Source organism: Myiozetetes cayanensis, unplaced genomic scaffold (genome assembly GCF_022539395.1).
Source record: "Myiozetetes cayanensis isolate MyiCay16 unplaced genomic scaffold, myiCay2020 scf12, whole genome shotgun sequence".
NCBI classification, from domain to species: Eukaryota; Metazoa; Chordata; class Aves; order Passeriformes; family Tyrannidae; genus Myiozetetes; species Myiozetetes cayanensis.
This window is the reverse complement of record NW_026086826.1, coordinates 3285008-3311231: the sequence shown is the minus strand read 5'-3', so window position 1 is coordinate 3311231 and position 26224 is coordinate 3285008. Positions and strand designations below refer to the sequence as shown.

Below are 26224 nucleotides of genomic sequence, written 5' to 3'. Positions count from 1 at the left end.
GTGCTCTGCACACTTCTCTGCTCCCCTCTGATGCAATCCCAGATGCTCTGGTCCTGCATCGCTGTCCTGACATCCTCTCCCCTTCGCTCCTCCTCTGCTTGAGGGAACAGCAGCCTGAAGTCCTGTTTGGTCTGAAGGAGAACCAGGACTGCCTGGGCTGCTGCTTCTCCTACTCCCAGCACAGCCAAGGCAAGTTTGGGGGGCTCTGCTCTAACCCCCCAACTGAGAGAAGCAGTAGTGTGTGATGCTGGGACACACCTTGAGAGTGTGAGACTGTCCAGTTTCACTACTCCAGCCAGGCAAGCTGAAGGATCCCTAGTGCATGGGGTGTGCTCTTGCCCTTGGCACACTCCTATCCTGTCAAAACTCCCGCTTTCCTCAGGAACCACCTCCTCCAAGTCGGGAAGGAGCTGAATTTAGGAGCTAACCTCAAACATGATCATAGGTCTGCATGGTTTACTCATCCACAGACACCTTTCATCTCTCCCTAGTGCTATCATTTTAAGGAAGGACTTCAAATGGAAAGGCAGTTGCTGAAGTCTCACAATCTATTGACAGAATCAACAGCAGGAGAGGAAAAATGGGAACCAGAAAAAATGCATTTACAGTCTAATCTTGTGCTCAAACAATGCTGTACTATTTATGCTCCCAATGCATCCTTGAGTGCTGACATTTTATAGACAATTTCCAAAACAGGGCCTTGCCATTTTTGGATTATATTTCAGCTATAACTTTTAGGTCTAATTATTTGCGCTGACAACCACATATAAAAGAGGATATATCATTACAGTGGTGCAGCACTGGAGACACATCAGCATTCAGCAGACTGACATACTAATAGCAAAGTAAGGGAGAGCAAGATTGTGGAGCTCTGCAATTTGCATTCCCTCTCTGAAATTTCTCTGATGAAAATAACACAGCATTAAGGAGGTGAATAAGAGAAAAGATCCACTGTATCAAGATAAAGTAACTCGTTAATAAATAACATTGTAGCAGCCACGGAGCAATAATTAAATGCATGGGTTAGCAGTACACAGTTTAAAGTAAAGCTGGAAAAATGTAAGATGTAATTATCAGTGCCAAACAAATTATAAGCATGGCAAATCCCACCAGAATATTTAGAAACTAATTTCTGGCTTCACATTAAATATTTGTGTATGTGGGTATTTTTGGTGGAGTGGGAAGGAGGGGTGGACACAAAGAATGAGAAATTCTCCACTCCTGCTAGCTTATATCCATTCTCAGCTGCCTCCCCTCAGCTAAGCCACGTGGCTAAAACATTTAAGTGCCCTGTCAAAGGTTTATTCTCCAGAGGTGCCTCAGCCATCACAGCAGTGCTCCAAATTCATTGAAATCAAGGAGGCTTTGGGCCCAGCCTTAATTTCTTCTCTTTTCTTCCTTGTTCTCATTTTTCATCCTTGTCTTGGGCTCAGGTAATTTTATCCTCTACAAAATCTATTTTTAGAGGGTAAACAGCAAAAGGTCCCGTGCCTCAGCACAATCTAAATGAGAGCACGTTCCAGGGAGAGAAACGGGATCGAACTCAGCGTACTGGAACAACTGCTATGACAACTTGTTAAAACTTGTTCCAGTGATGATTACAGGATCAACTCACCCAGGTGCCTGAAAGTATGCGTCAAGAGGAGCCAGGATCTCTTCCCTGTGCCACCTGGGAGCAGTGCTGGCCTGGAGAGCCGCTGTGAGCATCCCTCACCTCCAGCGCCGTGGAGGGACAGACCCGCACAGAACCTGTTTGGTGCAGGAGTCATCTCCAGAAACTAACTCAGGACTTCTGCCAGAAACACCAGCTTTCCTCAGCATGAAGCCATGAGTGCCTCAAGCTAGGTCTGGAGCTAGATTTAATTTAAAGCTGGAGTCGCCTTTGGCTATTGTCCTTTATTCACCTCTGGCTCTCTGAGGGCAGCAGGACACAGCACAGCAAGGCACAAGGCAGGTTTTGCTGAGTGGCAGTGAGCTCCTGTGCACATCACCACGGGCCTCCCTGAGCCACCTTGGGTATGTCTGGGGCCACTGACAGAGCTCCCTTCTCTCCTGCCAGCAAGAGGAAGACCCAGCCCCAGGGCAGAAATCTGAGGCAGACCTGCTCGTGCCAAGGACCCTGGTGTGAGCATGGAGAACGGGTCACTGCCAGAGCAGGGACTGCTGAGGAGCAGGGAAGCTGCCTCAGCACGAGGGACTTGCATCTCAGCCAGCTGCCCCTGCTGCCTTGTGGCAAGTGAGGGCAGCATGCTGGGTTTTCCTTCAGCTGAGATCAAAAGTAAGCTTTTTGCCTCTAGAGAAAGTTAAAACTTTTAGGAATTGAGGAACCTGCTCTCCCTAGCAACTTGTAAGGGAAGTGGAGATCATTCTGATCTCTGCTTCCAAAGACTGCTCTTGATCTCCAGCCAGAAAGCAGCAGCAGTTTAGAGGTATTACACTTGCACCTAGCACAGATAAAGGGTTAGAGAAGGACACCACATACAGCAGCATGCACTTCTTCCTACCCTGCCTTTGACAAAACCGCCCTGGCTGGTATTTGCATGCAAAATATATTCTGTGCATTCTCAAGCAACAAAGGCATGCGAGCAAAGTACCAATGCCATCACCAGAGTCACAGCAAACAGTAAGCAGATTTCATCAGGCACACTGTGGCTGCGCCTGGAAAGGAGCCAGAATCTGCAGGGCCCCCTCCCCTTTTGGGGATGGCTCTCCTCTCCCTACTGGAAAAGTCCCATCTGACGTGGCGTACTGTAGATGGATAAGAAGTGAAAAGGACCAACCTTCTCGCTGATCTGAGAGATGAAAGTTTGTTTTGTTTGATGGCAGAGTGCGATGAGGATGAGGAGGGAATAAAAAAAGACAAGGAAAAACACAGAGAGTAAAAACAGGCCAAGCTTCATCTGTCCGCACACCACTGAAACGACAAGACAAGACTACAGAGGTCAGCCACGACTTCCCACCGTGCACACACACACACACACACCACTCCACGGACCGCTCTGGCCCCGAGCAGGGCCGGCCCCTCCCATCCCACACGTACTCACATGAGGGTGCTGCAGGGACTGCCCTGCTCTGGGCCAGATGCTGGAGGCACAGACACGTTTGCACGCGCAAAATCGCACACACACAGAGCAAGGGACTCCAGCCATCACACCAGACCGCTCCCACGCACCCACTCCAGCTACAGAGACGATGATGGCAAAGGCACTTTTAAAACCCATTGACCACACGCTGGGAAGAGCGTGTGCGTGGATCTGGATTTTGTAAAGTACGAAAGAAACGCTCCAAGTGGCGAATGGGAAAATCTTCCACCATGAAGAGCTGTTCCCCCTCTCCAAACAAAGAGCTAAATGCAGCAGAGAGGTATTAGGCAAGTGACAGACATGTGCAGTCTCAGCTGGGCTCAGTTTTGGGAGAGCCTTATTGGTACTGTGCTGTGAGCGAGAGATGGACAAGAAATCAGAAGGACAAAACACCCAGAGAGAATTGAGCAGGTCCCAGTTTTTGTTCCTGCAGGAGAGACAGTAGAAGGTTAGTTGCATTTTCCTTATAGACAAAGAAGATCTTATTTCTCTGGCAGGAGTGACCTCACTCCAGCTGCAGATCTGTGGTGTATCAGCTGTAATCGAACCCTCGCCGAGAGAATACACAAATGGATTTGATAGTTAAAGACTGCTTATGAGTCACATTTTTGATGGGGGGAGGAGAAGGCAGGGGGGAGGATTTTGCTTTCCAGCAGAAACACTGAAAATTAGAGAACAGCATGTGGCATTATACAGTGCAAGAGTACAGCCAGCCACGTCCAGGGATCAGAGGACAGCATTTTAACCAACACTGACATGGTACAGGCAAGACAACAAGCTACCAATAACAGCTACCACAGTGGCCTAGGAAGTGCAGTGGAGCTTGCTGGAGAACAACAAAACACTAGTTTACATTTCTTCAATTGAACTGATATCAGGGGACCTGACCCAGCCAACTCAAGAGTTAAACTGGCCCATAAATGAGGGTCACATCCAGCAAGGAACCCCACCCAGACACCCTCAAAACAAACAGTCCTAGCTTAAGGTCCATGATTTCCTCTGGCCTGCTTCACATAGGGGATTTACCTCTCGGTCTACAAAACATTAACATAAGGCTCATTTGATCCTGCGAGACCCTGTGATGGGAGGGAACCTTTTTATTGCTGCTCCCAAGCTAACACTTTATTTCCCAATCTAATGGAGCATATCACATCTGCATGGCCTCAGCAGACAATGAGGGGCTCCTGCCTTCTGCTCCGCTCTTCCCAACAGGGAGGATTTGTTTCCTGCCCTTGCCCAGGAAGGACGGTGCTTCTGGCAAACCAGACACGGGCTGCGTTTCTGGAAAAAAGCAGCACCAACATCGCAGCAGGGCCACACAAACTCCAAGTGCTGCCACCATGGACCAACCTGCTGCACCCATCGGGCTGTGAGACTGAAGGGTAAGAAGCTGAAGGGTCTGTACTGGTGGATGATGCTGGAACAGCTACAGGAACACTTGTCCTCGCTGCCAAAACACAGCAGCCGCAGAGCCACCCCCTGCCCTTGGGGAGACCAAGGGGACAAGGTGAGGGGTGCTGCTGCAGCTGGGGACAGCCAGGAGCTTTTTTTTGGGGGGAATCTGGCAGGGATTGCATGATTCAGTGGGCATGGATAGGAGTAGGTTCCAGCAGTGGCTTTCCCCACATGTTGACGTTTCAGATTAGAGCTGGAAAGGCGAGGAGACACATATGAAACACACTAATTCAAACAGATTACTTTCTGGTTTGTCAAACAGGAACAACTTTAGGACCTGCTATTTGTCATTAATTGCTGGATTATCTCTTAATCTCTTTTTATATTAGTGGTTTATAAGGAATAAAACCCAGTATCAGGCTATTTTGGAACAGTTGTAAGGTGAGAGGGAACACCTGGGCAGCAAGTTCTGCTTTTTCTTTAGTTAAGGCTTAAACAGCTGCTGCTTTATCTGAGATAAACCTGATAAATGGCAAATTGAAAGCTTCATCTCCTTACAGATCCCATTCACATGCCTCCTTATCTCCAATTCTTTATCCATGTCACTCCTAAGCTAAGAAGCATGTTTTATCAACAGTTTTTCTGCCTTTTTTACAGACCAAATGACTGATCGGTGACAGTAAATAACATCTGCCACCCCACCATGCAGGGACAGAGGATTTAAGGCTGGGGTTACCCAGAGTATCCCCTGATACATGACAACTCACTAGGCACACTACCTTGTCCCCACAAACCTGAGCTGCCTGACAGCTAAGCTGAACATGCCAGTCTAAGTGCAAGACAAAGCAAATCAAGTGAGGCTAGCAAGTTCCAGAAGGCAAAAACGGGGTTCTTTTTGAGTTCCAAGTTGAACCAGCAACGAAGCAAAAGAGCAAGGCTGTATCAGAGATGTGTCAGATGGCCCCCGTGCTCTGTAGGCAGAGATTCCCATGCTGACCGAATTTGGCTTTCACCCTGCCACAGATGTGCTTGTCTGTGCAGCAACAGCACTCTAACCACAGCAGCCTGTTGCAGAAAGAATGAATTTGGACTTTTGGGAGGCTCTGCTTTTGGATATCCTTGGGCATTAGCTTCCTGAAATGAGGCAGGGGGCTGTGGCCAGGATAGGAAGGCACAGGTCTAAGGGCTCAGATCACTAGCTCAGACAAAGGAACACATTTTGAAAGCTTTTCAGAGTGGGAAGCTAATACTTTCCTGAAAGCAACAAGAAAGTTCATTATCCCAACTGGCTCTGCAATTCTGCTGGGAACTGCCAGCATCTGTCCTGTACAAAAACCCTCTGGTGCTATGCAAGGCATTAATATAAAGGCCAACCCAGACACTTTGGAATCAAAAAGACAGGGAGGTTAACAAAAACCCAGAGGGGGATGAACCTGTTCCTGCTTATCTCCAAAAGCACATCTTGTGTCTCAAGGACTCCACATAAATCAAATTTTATCCTTTACAGCTTTTAGTGGTATAGAGGAACAAAAGGACAGATTGTCTTTTTTACGCCAGATTACATGAGAATAAGACAACCTCCCATTATATCCGATGAACAATGTTCTCATGCCACAGTGATGAGTATATTCCATCCTAGAGAGACAGACAGGATGCTCAGGGCGCCCAACCATCCTTTCCCATTCACAGTGCACACACATGCATGCATGAATTCAATTAAGAGCAGAAAAATCTCAGAGCACCAGAGATGTATTTCTTAGCCCTTTGTGCAAGTGGATATGGAAGGGGAGGGAATGGACATTTAGTTGGCACAGATATGCAGGCCTAATTGTTCCACAGACGTCTGTGCAGGTCATGTGGCAAAGAGGTTTTCAAGTCCATTTCTGTGTTGCATTATCATGCACTGAGCCACCAGTCACTCTCCTTCTATTTTCCATAAAGGTCATTTTACAAATAATCAGACTTGAGCCTCACAATGCACTTTGAACCACCAAAGGACTTTGCAAGGAATAAAACTGTTAAGCTTATTTAGTTGAGTTCTATAAAGCACCCTGAAATCTTAAGGTGGAATGTGCTCGCTGAAGGACAAAGAACTATTATTTATTAAACCACTACCATCAAAATCATTACGGGCACAGCAGAAGGCTCAGCGCAACACCGACGGTGAACACGCTCCATGCCAGGAGAAAAAACACGACAAAAATATTCATCATGGTAATATGTGGGGAGGAGAAAACCTGGCAGAAGCCTCCGTGTGCTCCTCTGGCTCTGAAGCCAGGCAGCTGCAGCACGAGCCGCGGTTCTGAGCGAGCAGCGTCTGTCTCCTGGCATCGCTGCCATCAGGCTGAGCTCGCCCTGAGCCTGCTTACAACCAACCTGCCCAAACCACCGCTGCTCTGACTTGGGCTACAGCAGCAGGGCCACAGCTTCAGCAGGGAGAAGCACCCAGGGCAGAGGAAATGAAGTCAAAAGTACTGAAATCCCATAAAAAGGAGCGCCTTTTCTTCCTCAGTGTCACCGCCCTCCGTCGCGCTGCTGGGCTGCAGCGTTACCTTGAGGTCAGGACTGCACAGAGCAGGGGGACTGTAGCCCTTCAGACCTGCAGCCCTCCTCAGCTGCCAAGGGCTACACTCTGTGGCCTCTGCCGCAGCCTGGCTTTGCTTCTTCTGATGGTCCAGGGCAGACATCTGTCCGAAGTGGCAGTCTGGGTCATCCAGTCTGATTGAACTGCCAGTTCACGTCTCCTGTCATCCAGGCATCTCCCTCACAAGTCTCTCCAGCCTCTGCTTGCCTGTGATCGCTGCCAGGCCCTCAAGCACCGGCAATGTCCCTCTCTGGGCAAGTCCTGTCACCCCCATCAACCCCGAGGACAGGCAGGTTTAACCGAGCACATTGCCAGAAGTGTGCATGCAGCTGGGTTGTAAACAAACACACTCCCTTGTTGTTTAGCAATTTTTCAGACATCCCCGGTTTCGGCTGCTGACTGTTCAACCACTGTCCTCAGCTTTTACTCTTCTCCTGGCAATAGCCTCGAGCTTTGACTGCTGTTGCTATTTTAGCTGTTTTAATATTACATAAGCAGAAAACGTTCCTTTTCGAGGCGTCAAGTCCCGTTGCTCCAGGCCCACGTCAGTCATTCAGAATTATTATTATTTACACAGGGTCCCTGCTGCAGTAAGTATCATATAGCCACAAGTAGCCATTTCGGTGAGCTCCCTCTGTGCCTGAGCCTAAGCTAGTGCCAAGTTCCCAAGGGTAAAACCCTGCAGAGGCCAGAGAATTGCTGCTAGGAACAGAGCCACTATCCAAATTTTGTTTTGGTTGATGGCTCCTTGGTGAAATTTGGCAAACAAAACTTCAGACTCTAAGCAAGGTTCCCTGTTGCCAAATGAAATACCATAGCCTGGCCTTTCAAAAGGCAGACGAAAAAAAGCACAGATTTTTTTCAGGAATGTAATTTCTATTTACTGCAGTCTGATTTACTAGTTTGCAATTTGGGGGAAGAGCAGACAATTCAGTTTTAAATGGTCTTTTTCTGAAAGTAGCTGCGTGGCTGCTTCCCTACAGTATATGCAGCATTTTGGGCCAGGGAACTCGCTGTGCTTGCCCCACTGGGCCATGCCTTGAAGGCCTGAAAAGCAGCACTTAAGAAATGAAAACTGGGCAGCAGATTTCTCGTTTGATGGGGTGGATGCAGGCAATGCTCCCTTAAGTACTATTCTACAGGCATTGCTCACTGTTGTAAGTAGCACTGGGGAACACACCTAGTGAACTCCATAGTGTATTAATAAGGATATTCTTACACACAGTCTTCCTTCCTGCTCATCTGCTTCACTGAAGTAGGAAAAAAAATAACATCACGTGTAGAGGAACAGAAGGGTGGATAAACCCCTTCATACAGGGAAAGAGAAGAGTCAAATCACCGTGCCACTGTTGAGGGGTGCACCACACAGGCCACCACCTTCACAGGCATTTCACGGGACAAGAATTTTGGCTGAAAATGCTCCTCTTTGTGCAGATGTCCCTGAAGCTGTAGGCAAATGAAAAATGAAATGTGTTCATTAAAAACCAATAGTGTAAGTGAATCACTGCAATTATTCTGTACTCCCAGTAGGCACGACGAAATGACACCACCTTTTTCTTTTTTCCACACAAGGTCCATTCTGCCTTCTACTCTTAAATCACTTTCCTGAATGTCTTGAGCAAACTTCTTGGATCTTTTGCTGCTAAATTAGACAGTAAACTCTCTGGATTAGAGGAATCACATCTTCCATATGTTTCTATTCCCTTCCCATCTCCCTGCAGCACCATCAAGTCCCAAATCTAATCACTCTTACAATATACTGTGGTAGATGTAACCGTGGACCACGAACGGATGAGTGTTTCTTCATGGTGGTAACAATAACATCCACACCAGCCCTGGCAAACATGCTTGTGCTCAAAGGGCAGGACAGGAATATGCCACTGTGCCCCCTTCAAAACCCCTGCTATGCCCCAAACAGCCACCTTGCCCTGGCACGCTCCCTGCTCTTGCTTTCACCCTGTTCTTGCTCCTCTGATGGTCTGGATGTTTTCTGCAACCCTCCAGCAGTGGGAGGCAGTCAGATCCCAGTGCTGAGCCCCAGCCCCAGCCCGGCTCAGCAGCAGCAGCCAGATAGACCCATCAGTCCAGAAGCAGAAGGCTTATGAGGGTTGCTTTCCAGCACACTTAGCAAGATGAAAATAATAGCTGCAAGGAAAATGCATCCATTTTCCTTTACAAATCCCTGGTGTGGAAATGTTTTAACTTTTAATGAAGTCCATCTGTGCAGGAGTGCCGGCTGTAAAGGATTCACAGAGACAAGACACTGGTGTAGCCTGCTCCTTCCTCCTCCTGTTTTTCCATTGATACAGAAAGCCCTGAGCAGTGCCTGGATGCTCCTTCTCAGCACCCAGTCTCTTCCTTTGTTAGCATGAGAAGTATAAAGATGCTAATGAGCCTGTGCTTTCCAACACAGCCCCCTCACAAAGGATTACCTGGGAGGCTAGGAAAGGGGAGGACATGATCAAAAACATAAATCCCAGGAGTCAAGAGACAAGCAAACATTTGAACTATTTAGAAAAACAATAGGCTGTAAATGAGAGCAGGCACAAGCAATCCCAAGAACTCCACTGTGGAAATTAGTGCTGCTGCTCCACACTCAGCCATGCTTCCCGAGGAAGTGGCTTCTTGGGTATTCACTGCAATGAGGTCAATCATTATAAAACCACCAAGCAATGGCAGTGCAGCCCACATACTTAATTTCCACTGTAATTTAGCATTAATTAATGTCCTCTCTAGTAAAGATGCAGGCACTTTATGAAGATCCTACTCCAAGTCACTGATCTGTCTAATGACAATACTGTAGGACTATCACAAGAAACCCCCCCCCCAGGGATTCTTTTATTCTGCATCCCAGACCTAAGAAAGGAGGATATTTTCTTTTTTTCCTTGCTCGTTAAAGCAATATTGTTCTCATTTTGAGTAACTTTTGGAAGTCTTTAACTAATGTAGTAACAATATGACTTTTTTTCTTTTTTGGTAGGATATTTGCTATCAGAAACTGTAAGCAAAAATACCATCTGGGACCCGGAATGTACAGGAAATATCATCTGATAATAATTTACGGGGTATCGCATCTTAAACACACATCAGGACTTTACAAGGATCACACAGGTTGGAAACTCATATTGTAAAGATTATGTGCAAGAAAAAGGCTTGCTTCCAAAAATTTATGTGCAAAAAAAAAAAAAAAAAGACAGTTAACAGCCAAACATATGTCTGAGAACATGCTTTCTTTGGTGAACATCATGGCCTTCTCACATGTGCAGACCATCCACGGCCCACGCTTAGCCCAAAAACAGGACAGATGAAAACCTTGCTGAGCAGCAAGCCAAGAGTAAAATTCAGTGCACTCCCCAGTCCTGTGGGGTTCATTTGCTAAACAAAGAGCATTCATTAGTAAGAAATCGTGAAGTTGTTAAGAAGATGTTTTTCTACCTCTTGAAGCTTCTGTGCCTTTTTCAGCCACGTCTCTACAGAAAACAGAACACTGACAGTCTGAGAGCATGTTACAGGGAGCAAGAGCATCCCAAATACTGCAGCAATGCAGCTGGGTATCCACAAAAACCTGTGCAACAACAGCCAACCTGGTAACTAGAATTATTTCTCTCAGAGTGCAAAGGGTCAATCTGGGATGAGTTTTAGTACAGCTTGCCTGAAAAATGAAATTGCAAGAACACAGGGAGTTCAAAATCATCCACAAGTACACTGTGAGAGTGAAATGAGTGATTCCACTGCATAGATATAGCTTCATCTTCTGAACATGCTTAATTGCATACTTCAGTCTTCCAAAGACTCTTATAATCCAAATTACGCTGCAAAACAGAAAAGCAATCCCCCATAATAAGCAACAGAAACAATGCCAGAAGCCACTCCTAGAAGCAAACACACAGCATGAGAAGACTTTTATTATTCTCATGTCCTCTTTCCATACTAACCAAAGCAATACAGCTTTAAGATTGTATTTTCTTTCTTCAGATCAGAGGAAGGAAGAGATGAATATGATGTTTTATTATTAGACTGTTGATTTACCACGTGAAAATAAAATCTGGCACTAACTTCCTAACAAGCAATGGGTTGCACTAGCACAAGGATGTTCTTTCTCTTCTTGGGAAAACCCATAACTACATTTCCCAAAGGTTCCTGACCAGTGGCTCTGGTTCTACCGAGTTCTCTGTGAAGCAGCACGGTTTTTTTTCTTGTCAAAATTAACAGAAAGCATACAGGGAATTTAGCCCTTGCTTCTCTCCAAGCTAATTCAAACACCTTCAATGCAGAGCAACAAAACTGCCAGGAGACCGTCCTAATATAAATCCTAGTTATTTTGGTATGCTGAAGAAAACAGCTTTAAATTGGCAACATAGCATAACCATTAGAAAAATCACTTTATACGAACTGTGGCTAATTTCCAGCAGGTTCCCAGTGTGAGCCTTTAATACCCAGAGGCTCAATCATTGATGCATATAAGATGGATTAGGACAACTCCAAAAAGATATTCAGTTTTTAAAGGTACACATTCCAAAGCAGAGGCCTAAATATTGTCCCGCTGTAGCTGAGCACCTCTGGCTCATCAGAGCATGACCAGTTTTACAGTACTCCACCAAAGGTTAGTTTCTACTAAGAGGATTAAGCACCACTTGATCCCAATTAGAATAACTATGACACAAAGTTAAGGAGTTCAAGAGACAAAGGAATTCCAATTCTGCCCATATTTCAGCATTTTACATAATACCACATACACAGCAAAAAAAACACCCACCAGATTTCCAGAAATGTGAGTCAAAAACAACGTGGATCAAAGATATTACTGAACGTAAGTTGCTGGTTTTTGAGAAAATGGTCCCATCACACAATCCACCAACTGTGACTGGGGAACATACTCCTTCACTGAAAGCCATGGAGCCTTTTGGAAAGGAGGAGAGTGACCTCCTTGGGTGGATGCTGCTCTTACCTCGAACGTAAAGGTTGGCTGGGGCAGAGTAGCGGGTTCCTGCGCTGTTGGTTGCAACACATTCGTATTTGCCTTGGTCTGATTCCTCACTGTTCTCTATTTGCAGAGCTCCTGTACACAAACAACATGAAACAGACAATTCAGGTTATGGCAAATCTGGTAATCAAACTGACAGCCTTTGAAAAGGAAGGCCATGCCCCACGCTTTTAAGGTATCTTCCTGGATAAATATTTCATGATGTTCCCTGGACCCACAGGACACCAGCATGCAGCCAAAGGTACCCAGTCTGCTGTTAGAAACTCGTGAAATTGATTATTGTTATTTTTCTAATGTGCAGGGAACCAGTTACTGTTGTATTTCCAACCACCCCAAGCACTTACATTCATTGCTTCAATAAAGGAAAAAAACCATACACATACGCACATATTAATTACAGCTTTGTATGGGACTCCTGTCTAATAAAAGAACCTTTAATAAGCCTTTAATCAAAACAGCCAAGCACAAAGCACACTAACTGTAGCTGTTTGTTTCTTATCTGATCCACACAAAGCTTAGCAAGCACCCAACAAATTGCGACCTTCCTGCAGAAATTGGCGGAGTCCCATCCCTCCCACTTCACCACCCTTCCTTCCAACAGACATCCCTTTTTGAGAAAACACTGTCCTTAGTCAGCTTTCTCCATGTTAGTGAATCTCCTCGTTCTTTCAGATTTCATTATACATGATATAAAAAGATTAGAAACTCAGTCTGAGACAACGAAGATACACACCAGTGCAATACACACAGTTTGCTGCGTGGCACTCTCGTGAAAGCCACCCTCCCTTTGTCCCAGCAGTGCCTGGCCTTTCATCCAACCTCTTGCCTGGCACAACTGGTCACATCTAAACTCCCTGAACCCAGGCTCCATGCACAGATTAAACGATGGAGATGCAGAGGAAGGAAGAAGCAGGATGCACATGACAGCAGCCTGGCACTGCAGGAGTGCACGGCCCTGGGCAGGCACTGAAGTGGCTGCTGCTCAGCCTCCTCCCCCCCAGGCATTGTGGGAATAATTTTTTAAGTGTCTCCAAGTGCTCAGATTCTGCTGGTTAGGACAGCCTGTAAGAGGGCAACTCTGCTCACAAACCACATAACTGAACTAGAAGACATTAACCCCTCTGCTTGTAAGGATTTGAACTCATTTCTGCCTGCCACGGTTCAAAATGACCGCTGAGGGCCGCACTGAGAATAGCCGGTGAAATTGCCTTCTCCCTTTCTTGCTGGTTCAAGCTGCAGAGGTCAAACTCAGTTTTTCATATCATCAGTACAGAAGAAAAACTAATGTGAATCAACCACTGCCACCTACATTATTTAGAAGGATAAATTGAGACCGTAGCATAAGCCTATATGTCATGGGGAAAAATGAACTTCCCTGGGTTCTGCCATATAATAAAAATGATGTACAGAGCCCTCCCTATTGTTGCATTAGCGCTGGAAATGAGGCTTCAGCTAGACAGAGGAAGCTTGTTTGCAAAAGTCTTTCCACCTACTAACAAAAGGACCTGCCAGCTTGCCTAGCCACAGCACTCTCTGGACACACACAGGCCAAAGCCTACAGAGCCCTTCTGCTTAATTCAGGGAGAACAGTGAACTTCTACACGCTGTCTGGGAAAAACATCTTCAAGCAGACAGCAGCATGACAGGCAGTGGAGCAGGACGAAGCTTCCTAGCACTGACAAGATACAGAGAATCAGAGAAATCTAAGAACGGAAAAGACCCATTACGTTACCTCGTGCATCCCTGGGGGGCAGGGCAGGATTGCTCCCTGTTGTAAATGTACTTGTGTTCTGTCCCATCCCATTTTAAATGTGCTAAGTGATAGGTCTTTCACCACCTCCTCGAGGAATTGATGCCACTGCCTGGTTATGCTCTCTGTCAGGAAGATTTTCCTGGAACTCACCGTGTATTACCCCCTTCGTAATTTCTGCTCGTTACTCCTTGGGCAGGCACGCGCTGCAGAGCTCATGCCGAGTGCCTGCATCAAGCTCGGCTGGGAAAAGCTGCCTGATGCAAAACATACCCAAAATTGACAAAAACCCAGCTGGCTGGGCTGTGAGCAGAGCCAGCTTCAGGTGATAGGCAGGGGTGTCTGCCTAGAAAAAAGTAATATCCCTAGCTAATCCTGCCATAAACTCATATCTTTTAACATGCCCTTTTAGTCATTTAATAGATATCACTGGTATTTATACCCTTCATACTTGTGACCTCCACACCACTTAGATGTCAGTCAAAGTATTTTTTATCTCTAGGGACCTCAGCAGCAGAAAGAAAAAACATGAGAGGGTGAAGAAAATGAAGGCAGAGGGGAGTTTCAAATGACATGCTGTTAATGCCTGTCAGTTCTGCAGCCAGCATGGACCAATTTCTAAAACCATACTATGAACATGTAACATGTGTCAGCAGCTGCCTACAAACTGCTCAGGGACACTGGGCAAGGGACTCTGGTTTAGTCTGGCTTGGCACAACTATTCAAACTAAGGTGTGCCAGGAGCAAGAGAAAACCCAGAGCAGAAGGAAGTTAACGCAAACCTCTCAAGTGAACCAGAAAGAAAACAGGTAGTGCAATAAATCATCATTAGACAAACATACAGATCCTGCAGCACGGCTGACAGCGAGCAGAAACTGGAAGGATCATGGTAAACTGATGGCAGGCAGAGGGGCTACAGGGGGTCTTCTTGAAGGACAACTTAAAACTAAGTGATGGATCCAGGAAAGTGTAGGGTGTCTCAGAGTACAAAGATTTAGGAATAAAGTTAAGAAGCTAATACATTTCTGGGATCAGAAAGCTGGAGACAGAAATGCATCTGAGACTTATAAAAAAACTCCCTACACATAAAATGCTCCCAGCATTAGTTCAATGATCCCAGAGAAATTCAACAGTTTTGTCTCTTGGAAGGCTCACATCTAGACTGGACAGGACACAAGGAGTACAGGAAAGGAAGAACTGAGTTCTGAGTAGCTCCTTTCCCTGAAATTCATGGAAGCTGCATCCAAAGACTCTCAAAAGCGCAGTGAATTCCTTGCCTTGACAAGTGCAAAGGACCTGATTTCTATTCCTAGCCCTGTCAACATCTCATAATCTTCTGCGCCTCTGCAAACCAGGGCTGGGAAGGCTGATTTACTTTTATTCATGACTTTGGGATTTATGTTGCACAAGTTGCTGAGTAAGGTCTTGTCCACATAGGGTGTTCCTGTGGACTTCTCACATGGACTCTTCTACTGCTCCTGTTTGCAGGGCTGAGTCCTGATGTGCCATCAGACAGCATGGCTTCAGTGGATGCACGAGGACACGCACACAAGTACACAGAGGAGCAGTGAGCAGCTTGTTTGGGAGCTCCTGGGGCTCTGCAGAGTTTCTTGCACATCAGAGGAAACCCTTCCCTGTGGAGCACCACTGGACCTCTGCTGCCTCCTAAGCCCCCGAGCTGCAGTGAGGCTCCAGAAGGAGAAGAGGGGCAGCTATTCCTCACCACGCTCCCACGTCAGTCAGTCCTGCTTGTGGCTCGGATCTGCTCCTGATAACACATCTCAGTTTATCAGAGCGCTGACAGCTCCTGAGAAAAACCCCTGGCTGCTCTCCAGTGCCACAGAGAACGGAGACAAGTCAGAGCTTTCTGGGGCTGAGGGCAAGAGCCAGCTCTGATGACTGACAAGCATTCCTTCTATTATATTCCTTATTCCTCTTTCCTCTGTGCAGGTAGTTCCTTGCCAGTCCCTCCCCTCCTCTCCTGGCTGTTCCTTTGCTCTTTAACTCGGGCACAGACAGCAGCCCCGTTAGCAGCTTTCCAAGATACTTATCTATTCAAATATACTTGTGCTCAGGCAGAATCATTAGGTGCAGTGACAGTGGTTAAAAGCAGCATTTAAAAAGTGCACTGCACAGAGAAAGCATGGGAAAGGCAGATCCTGATAAGGGCTGCTTGTTGGCAGTGCTGGGTACCGTTGTGCCATGGAGGGCTTGTCACTCTCTCCTCCAGGTGACAAACTGAATGTAGAAGGTTCTGTGCCATCATACAAATTGATCTCTGAAATCCTGCTCCATAGCCCATCAGGTGCCTGTGCCCTCTTCTCCCAGAGAGCACTGCATGGAGCCAAACACAGCAGATCCTGGGGTGACACTCTTCCCTATCTCTTCAGCCCAGAGCTCCATCCCCAGTGGTGAAAAAAAAAGAGGCTCTTTTTCTCAGCTGGGGGCATTCCCAGCCTCAGTCCTCCTGGCTCTCAACACGGGGACTGACTTTTTGCCCTGGTTATAAAATTCCAGACATGGAATGAAATGCTCCTGGAAGTACCCCAGAGTCAGAGGAACCAGGTTGCAGTCATGGCACTCATCCAAGGAAAGGACTTGTAACGCAGATGTAACAAACTCAGCTGCCTGACCAGGGCCTTTCCTCTCAGTGAAGAGGTAAATTTTGCCCACCCTGCACACCAGAGCACGTGGCTACCCCTAAACCCTTCCCTTCTCTTTCCCCCTCCCTCCCACCAGCTTCCTTCACATAAATACTGACTGACTGCAGCACTATTCTTAGCCTCCTCTTCAGCCAGTGCTCAGGTGTGGGTCCCAAACCTCTTCTGCTAAAAATTCCCTCCTAGAGAAGGAGGATTCCTCTAATAAAATCCAGGGAGCTGTGGAGCAGGATCAGAGGCAAGCCCAGACCAAGCAAGGACCCATAAATGTAAATAATATGGTGGAGAAAGAGACACTGTGAAGCCCTTACAACGACAGGGTTGGACACGACACCCTGGCTGCTGCCTGAGATACCCAACACTTGCCATGAAAAACCACCAAAACCATGCAAAAGCCACTAACAATGAAAATGAGCATTTCCCATATCCGCTATTTTTGGTAATTTATAACAGCAGCATCTCCCAGCTGCTACTGAGGATTGCACCTAGCCCCCACCAGCCACTGGCGCTGCCAAGTATGCAAAACAAGGTAACTACAAATATATTTTCATTGTTAGTGTTCATTATGGTTATTATGCCTGAGAGGCCGGTGATTGGCATGCAAGGGGTCTGTTCTGGATGGCAGCACTGCTGAGAAATCACTCTCCTGTGCACCAGAGGCAGCTGCTGAGAGCACCCCACGGCTGAGCTGGACTCGGGCGGGAGGGAGTAAAGGAGACTCAACGTGCTCGGCAGCATGAGGCCTCCTCTTAAGACAGCCGAGTTTCAGGATGCTCTGATCTCTCACTAGCAGGTACAGGAAATCTCAGGGGACTCTGTGTCAGATGCAAGACTACAGCGCTGTCAAATGCACAGTAACACCTCTCCGTGCTTCTAAAGGGACACGAGTCAATCTGAATTCTGACAGTAAGAAACATGGCATTACAAACATTTCCAGGCACTACCCCACCCAAACACCCCCTGACACTGATCTTCTCATTTTTAAATTGTTTTCCTTTTGCCTTTTGGTTTCTCTGTGTGGTTGGTTTTTTTTTTTGTTTTTTTTTTTGCTGACTGGAAAACCTCAAGAAACAGGAAGGAAAAAAAAAAAAATCCTATCACACACAAAGTGCAACCAAATGTACAAACACATGCTCAAAAAGAGACAGCAAAATTCTTTTAGCTCCCTCTAATCCCTTTGGATAGCTTTACGCTCCAGCTCGCAAGGATAGCGTCGAAATACTGGAGCTATATTTAAACCAGTTCGCCTGGGACTGGAAAAGGTTTAGCTGCAGCTCTGCAGAAGTCAGTGTGGGTGTTTACCTGGCTTCCCAGACAGCTTCTGACACCCAAGTGAGCTGATCTAAAGTTAATTCAGACAGACCTCTGCTACGCTGACGTCTGCAGGGAAGAAATACTCTTATGTATGGGAACCTCTGATATTTCCTGTGGTGACAGAAAAGTAACAAATAAATCTGACTGGAGAGGGATAATGCCTGAGATGATGATATTTCTCTACCTCCTCGTGTGCATCTGATCTAGTGCCTGTTCAGTCCAGCACCCACCAGAAACACAACTGTGCTCTGCTCTCTCTTACAGCCCTGGGCAGGAAAACACAGCCAGGTTTCACAAGAGGTTGAGTGAGTTCAATTGCAGAGAAATGCTGGAAATGAACATCTTATATTCTACTTTGAAAATACAAATGGGGTAGAACTTGCTTAAACATGGATTTGCTGATACTATCTGTGGGTCACCTTCAGAAGCCAGGTATTGCCCAATCTGACAGGCATTAATCAGCTCTGTGTCTTTCTGAGGAACAAACATGGATTTCAAGATTAAGTTGCTATCTGGGGCAGTCCCAGAGGGGTAAAGAGTGAAGCTACAAACGGAAATTCTGAATTAAGGATGGGAGCTCCTCCCATTTCAGGGAAGTCAGAGATGTCTTGGACAGAAAGGACCAAATGCACGGGGTAGGGCCGAACGAAATGTTTACAGGCAAAAAAATCTCCTCCTGTTTGGAAGGGTGCATGGTAGAGTTTCTCAGGTTGTCCTCTGGCTAACCACACACTGCTCCCTGCGAGTGGGTTTGCCACCACTCTGGCACAAATGTCTTGGGTTACATCCCAAGTACTCCAGACACACGACCCCTAGCAACACAGAACACAGCAGCAATCAAATCAAACCAAAACCACCCCTTCCCCCCCCAACATCATCACCACCAAAAGGGTTCATTAAGAGTAATTAGTTCACCCTTCCTTTCAGACCAAATTAACGGATTCCAAAGCATCAAACTTACCTTAATGAGGAACAAGAGTGCAGCTGGGTATAGAACATGGCAGAACAGTCACTTCTACATGGACACAACCTCACCATCATAAAAGCACTTTCATCTAATCTGTCGTTATCTTTAGAAATTCAGTGACCTCCGTTTTAAATAAAAGGCATCAGGCTGACAGAAATCCTCTAGGAGAAGCCAGAGAGCAGCACGTGGCTTCTGTTTGCTCTCACAGAAATGTCATCTTTGACATTCAAACAGGACACATATATTTTAAATAATGTCAAGAACATTCTCAAAATACCTCATCAGGACTCAAACGGGGGCGGGGAGGGGGTGGGGGGTGCGGGGAGCTCATGTTTTGATGAGATGGATGGTTCTTTTTCACAGAGATGCGGTCGGTTCCCAAGCAGGACGGATGGAGCATCCATGTGGTGGTTCTGGTGCTGAGTCACTAATGTCATCAGATAGGGTGGGCATGCAGGAGGGCCTTGGGATGGCTGCACGCTCAGCTGGGGCTCAGAGCATTCGGCTACTTTGCATTCCATCTGTCATTTCATTTTAGGATTTGCGGCAGAAATGGGAGATGGAAGAAATAGTTTTAAGGAGCTTGCAACATCACAGCTGTCAATCTCCAGCGTTCCAAAGGGAGGAATGACAGATTTATAAGCCCATTCATATAAAAATAAGGTTTGCAGTCTTTTTCCCTGACCCAGATTTGCTACAGAGGGAACTTAATGCAAATACGTATCAAACGGCAATTCACATTTACTCTAAAATCCCTTAACAGGAGCTGAAAACATTAACCCCCAGCAACAGAACCAGTTCCAAGAGTCAGATTATTAACTTCCAGCAGTGATTCAGGGAAAAGGGGGAGGAAAAGGGAGAAGGAGGAAAACTGAACAAACGAGGTCGTGTTGATTTACAGGTAGTAGTCATTCTGTCGAGAAAACCAGAGGTCAATCAAGAGGGGTAACCAAAATCACAAGAGAATTCAGAGGGGCCTTAGGTTATAAACCACTGATTAACATGCTAAAGTTAATCTGAAGAGACAGCTCTGAGTGTTTAGGCCAGAAAAAAACAACACTCCAATTGGAAAGTCATTACTGGTGCATAGGGGCTGTGAAAAGTAGCCGGGACTGACTGTGCACCAGGCTGGGCTGGGCTGTCAAACCAGGGGTGGGTTTAATTAATGAAGGCTTGAACAGCCAGATGTCCTTCTGATTCATCTATTTAAAACAAATCTTTGTGCTGCAAAGCAACATCAGCACGTCCAGCTCAAAGAGGGGGGTGTGGGGCAGTGGTTCTCCACTCTGCCGCCACATTAGAGGGTTAATACACTTGAAAAACAAAACATGAGGAACACAAACAAAGGTGCTCCTTATCCCAGAGCCACATTTGTGCAACCTTTCAAGAATTTTTCTCCTTCTGATGAGAGTTTAGTGCCCAGCAGCAGCAGCAGAGAAGAATTTGACTGTTCTCTTGTGAAAATGTTACCTCCACGCACTTACACCAAAGCAATCCATCTAAAACCCCCGAGACACAAGACCTCAGAGGCCACAGCTGTGTGGGAAGCTCAGAGACTTGCAGGAGCTGCAGGAGACGCCAGCTCTCCTGTGGTGGAGGCCTGGGACCGTTTTCCAAACTTTTGCAAACTTTCCGTTGAATAACCCCCTTTCAACAGCGCAGAATTGCAATGGATGAGCCCACAAGAAACCACGCTAAAAACCCCAACCAAAATAAACACACCAGTGGGAGAGTGCAGATGAGCGAGAGCGCTGGCAGAGTTAGGGCTGAGAGTAAAAGCTGGAGATGAGAAACACCGGAGGAGAAGGGACAAGGCAGACAGGAGATGGAGTGACGTGACAACTGGAGGCACATTTCAGCATTCTTACCTCTGATCGGTGTACCACCTGGTGAGGTAATTTGAATGCAAATAAGATTAGAGAGAAGCATTAGTACAAAGAGGAAAGGAAGAAAATCATAACTAAAAAAAAGCAGAAAGTTTTTTTTTTTAAAGCTAGAACTTGTATTAGCGCGACAGGAATAAACAAAAAGAAACTGATGTGCAATAAAAGTCAGAGTGACACTCTCAGGGGGTTAGTAAAGCTCATCGCTTCCAGGAGTGCAGCATCCAGCCCTGCATCCTGCCCTTGAAGCCCCACCCTCACGATCAGGGACCGAACTAAGCTGCCCAGGTGGCACTGGTGGCTGCCCTCACCACTTGCATTCACCCACACCCCTGTTCAAGCAGCTGAGATGGAGGACACTCGGGGAGGATGGTGCAGTGCCCCTTCATTCCTCATCCAGAGCAAGGAGGGTGTGTCCTGGGGGCTGTGTGACCGTGGAGTGTGCTGGGCAGGAGGGGTGGAAAGCGCATGGCTGCGGGCACCAAGTGCAATTTTGCTCTGAGGTTAGAATGACCAGTGGGACAAAATCCGCTCACTTAAAGACATTAAACTAAGGGGAGAGTGTAATAAATCAGTTTTGAATCATTCTCCACATTCCCATAACCCTCGCATCAAGTTCCCTCCGGCAAAGAAATTGGTGTCACGCAGAATTAACTTTCCATACAGAAATATTTCGAAATGAAGCAGTTTCTGGTAATGTAGCAGTGGCATGCTAGCCAGACCTCTGCTGTTCCTGCCTAATTTGGATGTTAGCTGGAGAAAGGAATCCCTACCCTCTTTATAAGGCACTGAAGATAATTTTACATGCTGTAATGAAGAGTATCTTATAAGGAGGGCTTCTCTGGGAGTGAGATTAAATTATCCTGCTGCAACAATCTATAAAGGTTCATTTTATGAGGTCAGTGTATTTAGCAAGTGGAGGATCCACTGGTCACTGTCTTGAGTTCGGTGCACAATCAATACCAAAGCATGATGGAGAAGCTCCAGCTGGGTAAATTTGCAGGGAACCCTTCTAATCCCCACTTTTGTCCCCTTGGTCTTAATTTGCACATATGAAGGCTGTTAGTAGAAGGGAGAGATTCATGCAGATTGAATCTGTAGGCAGTTCATGGTATGTGTTGGTTTTATGCAGATTTGTAGGATCTGAATACCAAGCACTTACCAAAGAAAACTGAGGAGTTTAAACAGACAGAAAAACAGGGTTAAACAGGACACAGTGTGTCAAATCATGTTCAGTGTATCGATTAATAAATACCAGTATGCATACAAGAGTGTCGTGTATCTCAGATTTACAGCTCATTCCATTATCCACAACAATGATCACCCAATGGCAAAGAAAGACAGAAAAGAATTTCTGTAAATACAAAGAAGGCATATTTTAAGCACATTTAACTTGCCTCTTAAAAAGTAATTACAATATTTATACTTATTCCTTTTTCTTTCCTTACTACCCTTCCTTTAGGCAGAGTCCTTTTTTGAAACAGGAACAGCAATTCAAACTACTCATTTTAGCATTTTTCTCTGCCAAGATGACATTACCCCATTTTAACTTTATGTCTTGTTATATTTTTCTGACGTTTTCTATCCACAGATGACTGAAGCATCAGGAAAAATCTTTCAGTGACTGAAGTTGTGGGTAATCTCACTCTTACAATAATAAATCTGCTGCTTGCTTATCTATCTTAGTAACTACTGCTACCCTTGACAGAACAGTTATACCCAGAGATACTTGCATGAAATAGCACAGCCATGGAAAACAGGGTTATTTCTCTTTGCCTCTTTGGAAAGTTTGCCAAGTGATTATTTTTGTTCTCTTTGGTCTAGGGCCTTCCCCCTCTGGGGTACTGTGTGTCCCCCGCCCCGTCCCTTCCACGATTTTCAGAGTTAAGAAAAGCATCCCACAGTGTGTCACCTCCCCTGGGAACAGTGCAACGACTTTGAGCACAAGCCCAAGGGGCAGAAAACAGGACTTCCTTATATCTCTCATCTGGCTGAAATAGGGTTTGTTGCTCTGTCCTGAAACAGGAAAGATTTGCAGCAAATCTTCAGATCTGCTCCCTGTAGAGGCCAAACCCTTTCTCTAGTATACAGCTGCCTACACAGAGCTCTAGAAGCAGATTTCCCAAAATGTTAAGTGTGGTCAGCTCACTCTTTCATGTGTTGAATCCCAATCTTCCTGGCTTACCAAATGTAAGCCAACCCCTGTGGGAGCAAAATACAGACGCTCGCTGTATTTAGTGCAGTGTTTGTTCAGGGTCTCTCTCACCTTTGCAAAGTTAAGACATTCCCTCTTCACTCAGAGGACATCATTACAGAGAGTGCAGAAGGCTTTTCTGGTGCACCCCAAATTTCCTCATCCAGAAGGAATGTCCTTCCCAGCACATGAGAATCCATCTCTGGCTTTTGTCCTTTCGGGGTGTCCCTCAGAGGTACAAAATCACAGCATGGAGTGCCAACATAAGAGAGTCCATCAGGTGATGGAGGTGCCATCACTCAAACTGGTTACTGAGGCCAGCTTGTGCCCTGTGACCACCAGGCTGCTTTATGCAAAGGGCAGCCCAAGATCAAACTTCAAACCCAATTCCTTGTGTCTGAAATGTTTGAAACACTCATAAGGAAGTTTATTTCACCTTCATGATAACAGACACAGAGTTAACACCCCATACATTCACCTCAGCCAGGAATGAGCACTGACCCTGACATCCCCTGGGTACTGGAAGCACAGTCAGGCACCCAAAGCAAGGCAAACCAGAAGATGATACACAGGAAAACCCCACAGGGTTATTTGCGTCAGTATTTCCCAGGGTGGAGAAGCTGAAGAAGGGACTCCACTCTGATGACAAACTTACCACAGACTTACCACCATACCACTTCCTTGTAGGAACCTAAACCACCAAAAAATCACTGCAACATCAACAGAGAAAACAAGGCTCTTGCTGGCTGCAGCTGAGCACCAGGGGCAGTGCAGCACTGAATCCCAGAGAACTCTGACAGTGTTTTCAGCTGCTTCCTAACACAGAAGTGAAAGCACTACTCTCTTAATACTTTCCTTGCAGTTAATTGCCTGAAAGCCACACTAGGGTCTAGGGCACGGTTCCTTAACTCGGTTAATTGATGGTGATTAAAGGAGAATGATCCTTTTCGTAACACCAAGTTCTTTATTAAATGCAAGGTAATGCTTCCTGAATTTCTGGTGTTTCCTTACGTGGCAAAGGCATCTGTATGTTAACATTCAGAACAGTTACTCTGATTTGACAGTTTTCTGGAGAGCAAGGTGGAAGAGCAGATCTTCACCTATGAAACTCACTGGACACATTCAAGAGCTCTGAGAGTTATGAATTCCATCTGAGTTGCTTTGAAGTCCCCAGGAGCTTGTGATCCAAGAATCTTCACAGAGGAACAGTGAAGCACCAGCACATCTGATCTATACTGGGAGACTTTCCACCACATCATTAACTAATTTTAAGACATGGTTAGAGGTGCAGCACTGACCCTTTGCTGCCAGAACTCATATGGTGTATCACCTGCAATACTGCCATGCCTCAACAGTTATAAAATCAGTTCAGCCAAACAGGTTCTGAACGTGTTAGCATGCTGGGGAGGTTTCCCAGCCCAGAGCTGGCCTTAGATCGTGTGTCACCCTCAGGGAGTTGTCCTGAGTCACTGCACTTGAAGAAAAGCAACCTCTCCACAAGAGGTGGGAAGCATCAGCAAGATGAGCAAGGGAGAATTTGGTTACAACCAGCATGAGTCAGAGACCTTGCTTTTGCCTTGATCTGTGATAACAGAGATGAAACTCTGTATTTATTTGTGCTCCCATCTCTAGAACTATAAACCCAACATTTATTGGCAAAACTCCCCAAGGGCTGGACTTAAAAAAGAATTAAGTTTTACTCAGGAGGAAAGATCTATGTATTCGTGAGGAGGAGTTAAAAAAAGCCCTCTGAATTTAAAGAGCTATGCTAACTGTCAGAAGGTACAATAAAAAAAATGCATACACATACATATAGATATAATTAGTAAATGAAGGATGGATTTATAAACTGTGCATTTGCTCCTGACAAAGACACCAATCCTCTGGGGTTAAAACAGCCTGAGATGACAGCCTGGATGTCTTAAGCCACAAACTCTAGTACCTTGACAGATGAACAGAACTCTAAAAACTGATGTTTAGAGTGCCCTTAGGGACATGATCTGAGTGTATGCAAGTTCAAAGACCTGCCTGCAGCCCCCAAAGCGCTGCCAGTCACACATGACTGTGAGTGTCAGAAGAGAGCACCTCTCCCAAACATGCTGCTTCTTTACCTGTAGCTATTTATTCCACACCAGGAGCCTGAAAAACAAACTCATCCCTCCAACCCCCTCTATAAGTCGGACTCTAAAGCTGCTTTGACCTTCATGACCTTTATTTTGTACATCTGAATACTAATATATTGTGTACTCATTGAAGGTCAGACACTCTATATACACAATACTGGGCTCACAATGTGCTGGAGCTATTTTAACTATATTACATCTGTCTAGCTTTTATTGGGTTTTAATTAAATGAAATTAAATGAGCGTATATTTAGATTGAGATAGTATAAACTGACATTCATGCAGATATGCCAGGCCGACTGTAAGATATGATCTTAATGGAGCAGAGACTTTGCAAACTATTAAACTCTCCCATTTAATGAGGTATCTATTTAAATACTCTTTTCTTTGAAAAAACAACAACTCTGCCCCGCTACGGTGTAGTGCTGCAGAGCTCAATTAGCACCTTGCAGAATGAATCAGAAACCACCTAGCCCATCACGGAGCTCGCACAGGGTGACTGCAGTCACGTAAGTGGGACTCAGGTACTTCAAACAGCAGGCCCTACTTTATGTCCACTACAAATACAGGAAAAAGCCACAAATGCAAGCAAGGGTTGAACCTCTGGCCCAGGAGAAGATGTTGACTTCATGCTCTTCCCTCATGCCAGGGCGGAGCAAAGCCCTGGCGAATCTTGGCGCTGTATCATCAGGTCCCTGGAAACAAAACCTCCAGCTCACATTTGGAAGTCTCCTGCACTGAACTGCGGAAACCTCCCCTTACTGCATTAGAGAGCTAATCAATTCCTTTTGTGAGTCTGAGGATGTGTGCTGCTCATTGATTTCTAAAAGGTTCCCTTGACACCTCCCTTGGTAATTACTGTGTCTTCAGCAAGCAGCCAGCTCTGGAGTTTGAATCCCAGGTGAAATATTCAATTGAGATGTTGCTCAAGAACAGCGAATAGGAATCAAACCCCGGGCCCTGTGACAGGGTTTACTAGTTTGTTTTTAAACTTTCTATCTCACTAAACTTGCGAAGCAGCTGGTAGAGAGGCAGCCAAGTGCCTGTGAAAAGGAGGCTGGAGAACACACAGTGAGTGCATCAGAGGCTGCCTTGCTGCTCATTTATGGTAATTTCTGATGCTGATTTAGTCAGCTATGAAGTGAAACACACCCATGTGCGCTCTCCTATTGCTGCTTCCTAAAGCTTCTCAGAATAATTAACAAGTGTGATATTTTCTTTCAGCACAAACAGATCAAGATTAAACCATGTTGTGGGGGAGATAAGCTAAAGGTCACTGGGAAATTT

At 45.9% G+C, this 26224-nt stretch overlaps 1 protein-coding gene across 15 annotated transcripts in view; it reads right to left on the bottom strand.

Annotated features, from left to right (window-relative positions):
* Nucleotides 1-26224, bottom strand: part of PTPRF (protein tyrosine phosphatase receptor type F) — a 370907-nt gene that overhangs the window by 75944 nt on the left and 268739 nt on the right. For 8 of the 15 annotated variants that reach the window (XM_050306448.1, XM_050306452.1, XM_050306451.1 and 5 more), the window contains 2 exons: nucleotides 20606-20623; nucleotides 12011-12121 (listed from right to left, as the gene is read on the bottom strand). In XM_050306448.1, coding sequence (XP_050162405.1) covers nucleotides 12011-12121; nucleotides 20606-20623 — 129 coding nt within the window. The remainder of the gene's footprint in view (nucleotides 1-12010; nucleotides 12122-20605; nucleotides 20624-26224) is intronic. The other 7 variants (XM_050306453.1, XM_050306450.1, XM_050306454.1 and 4 more) reach the window with 1 other exon arrangement.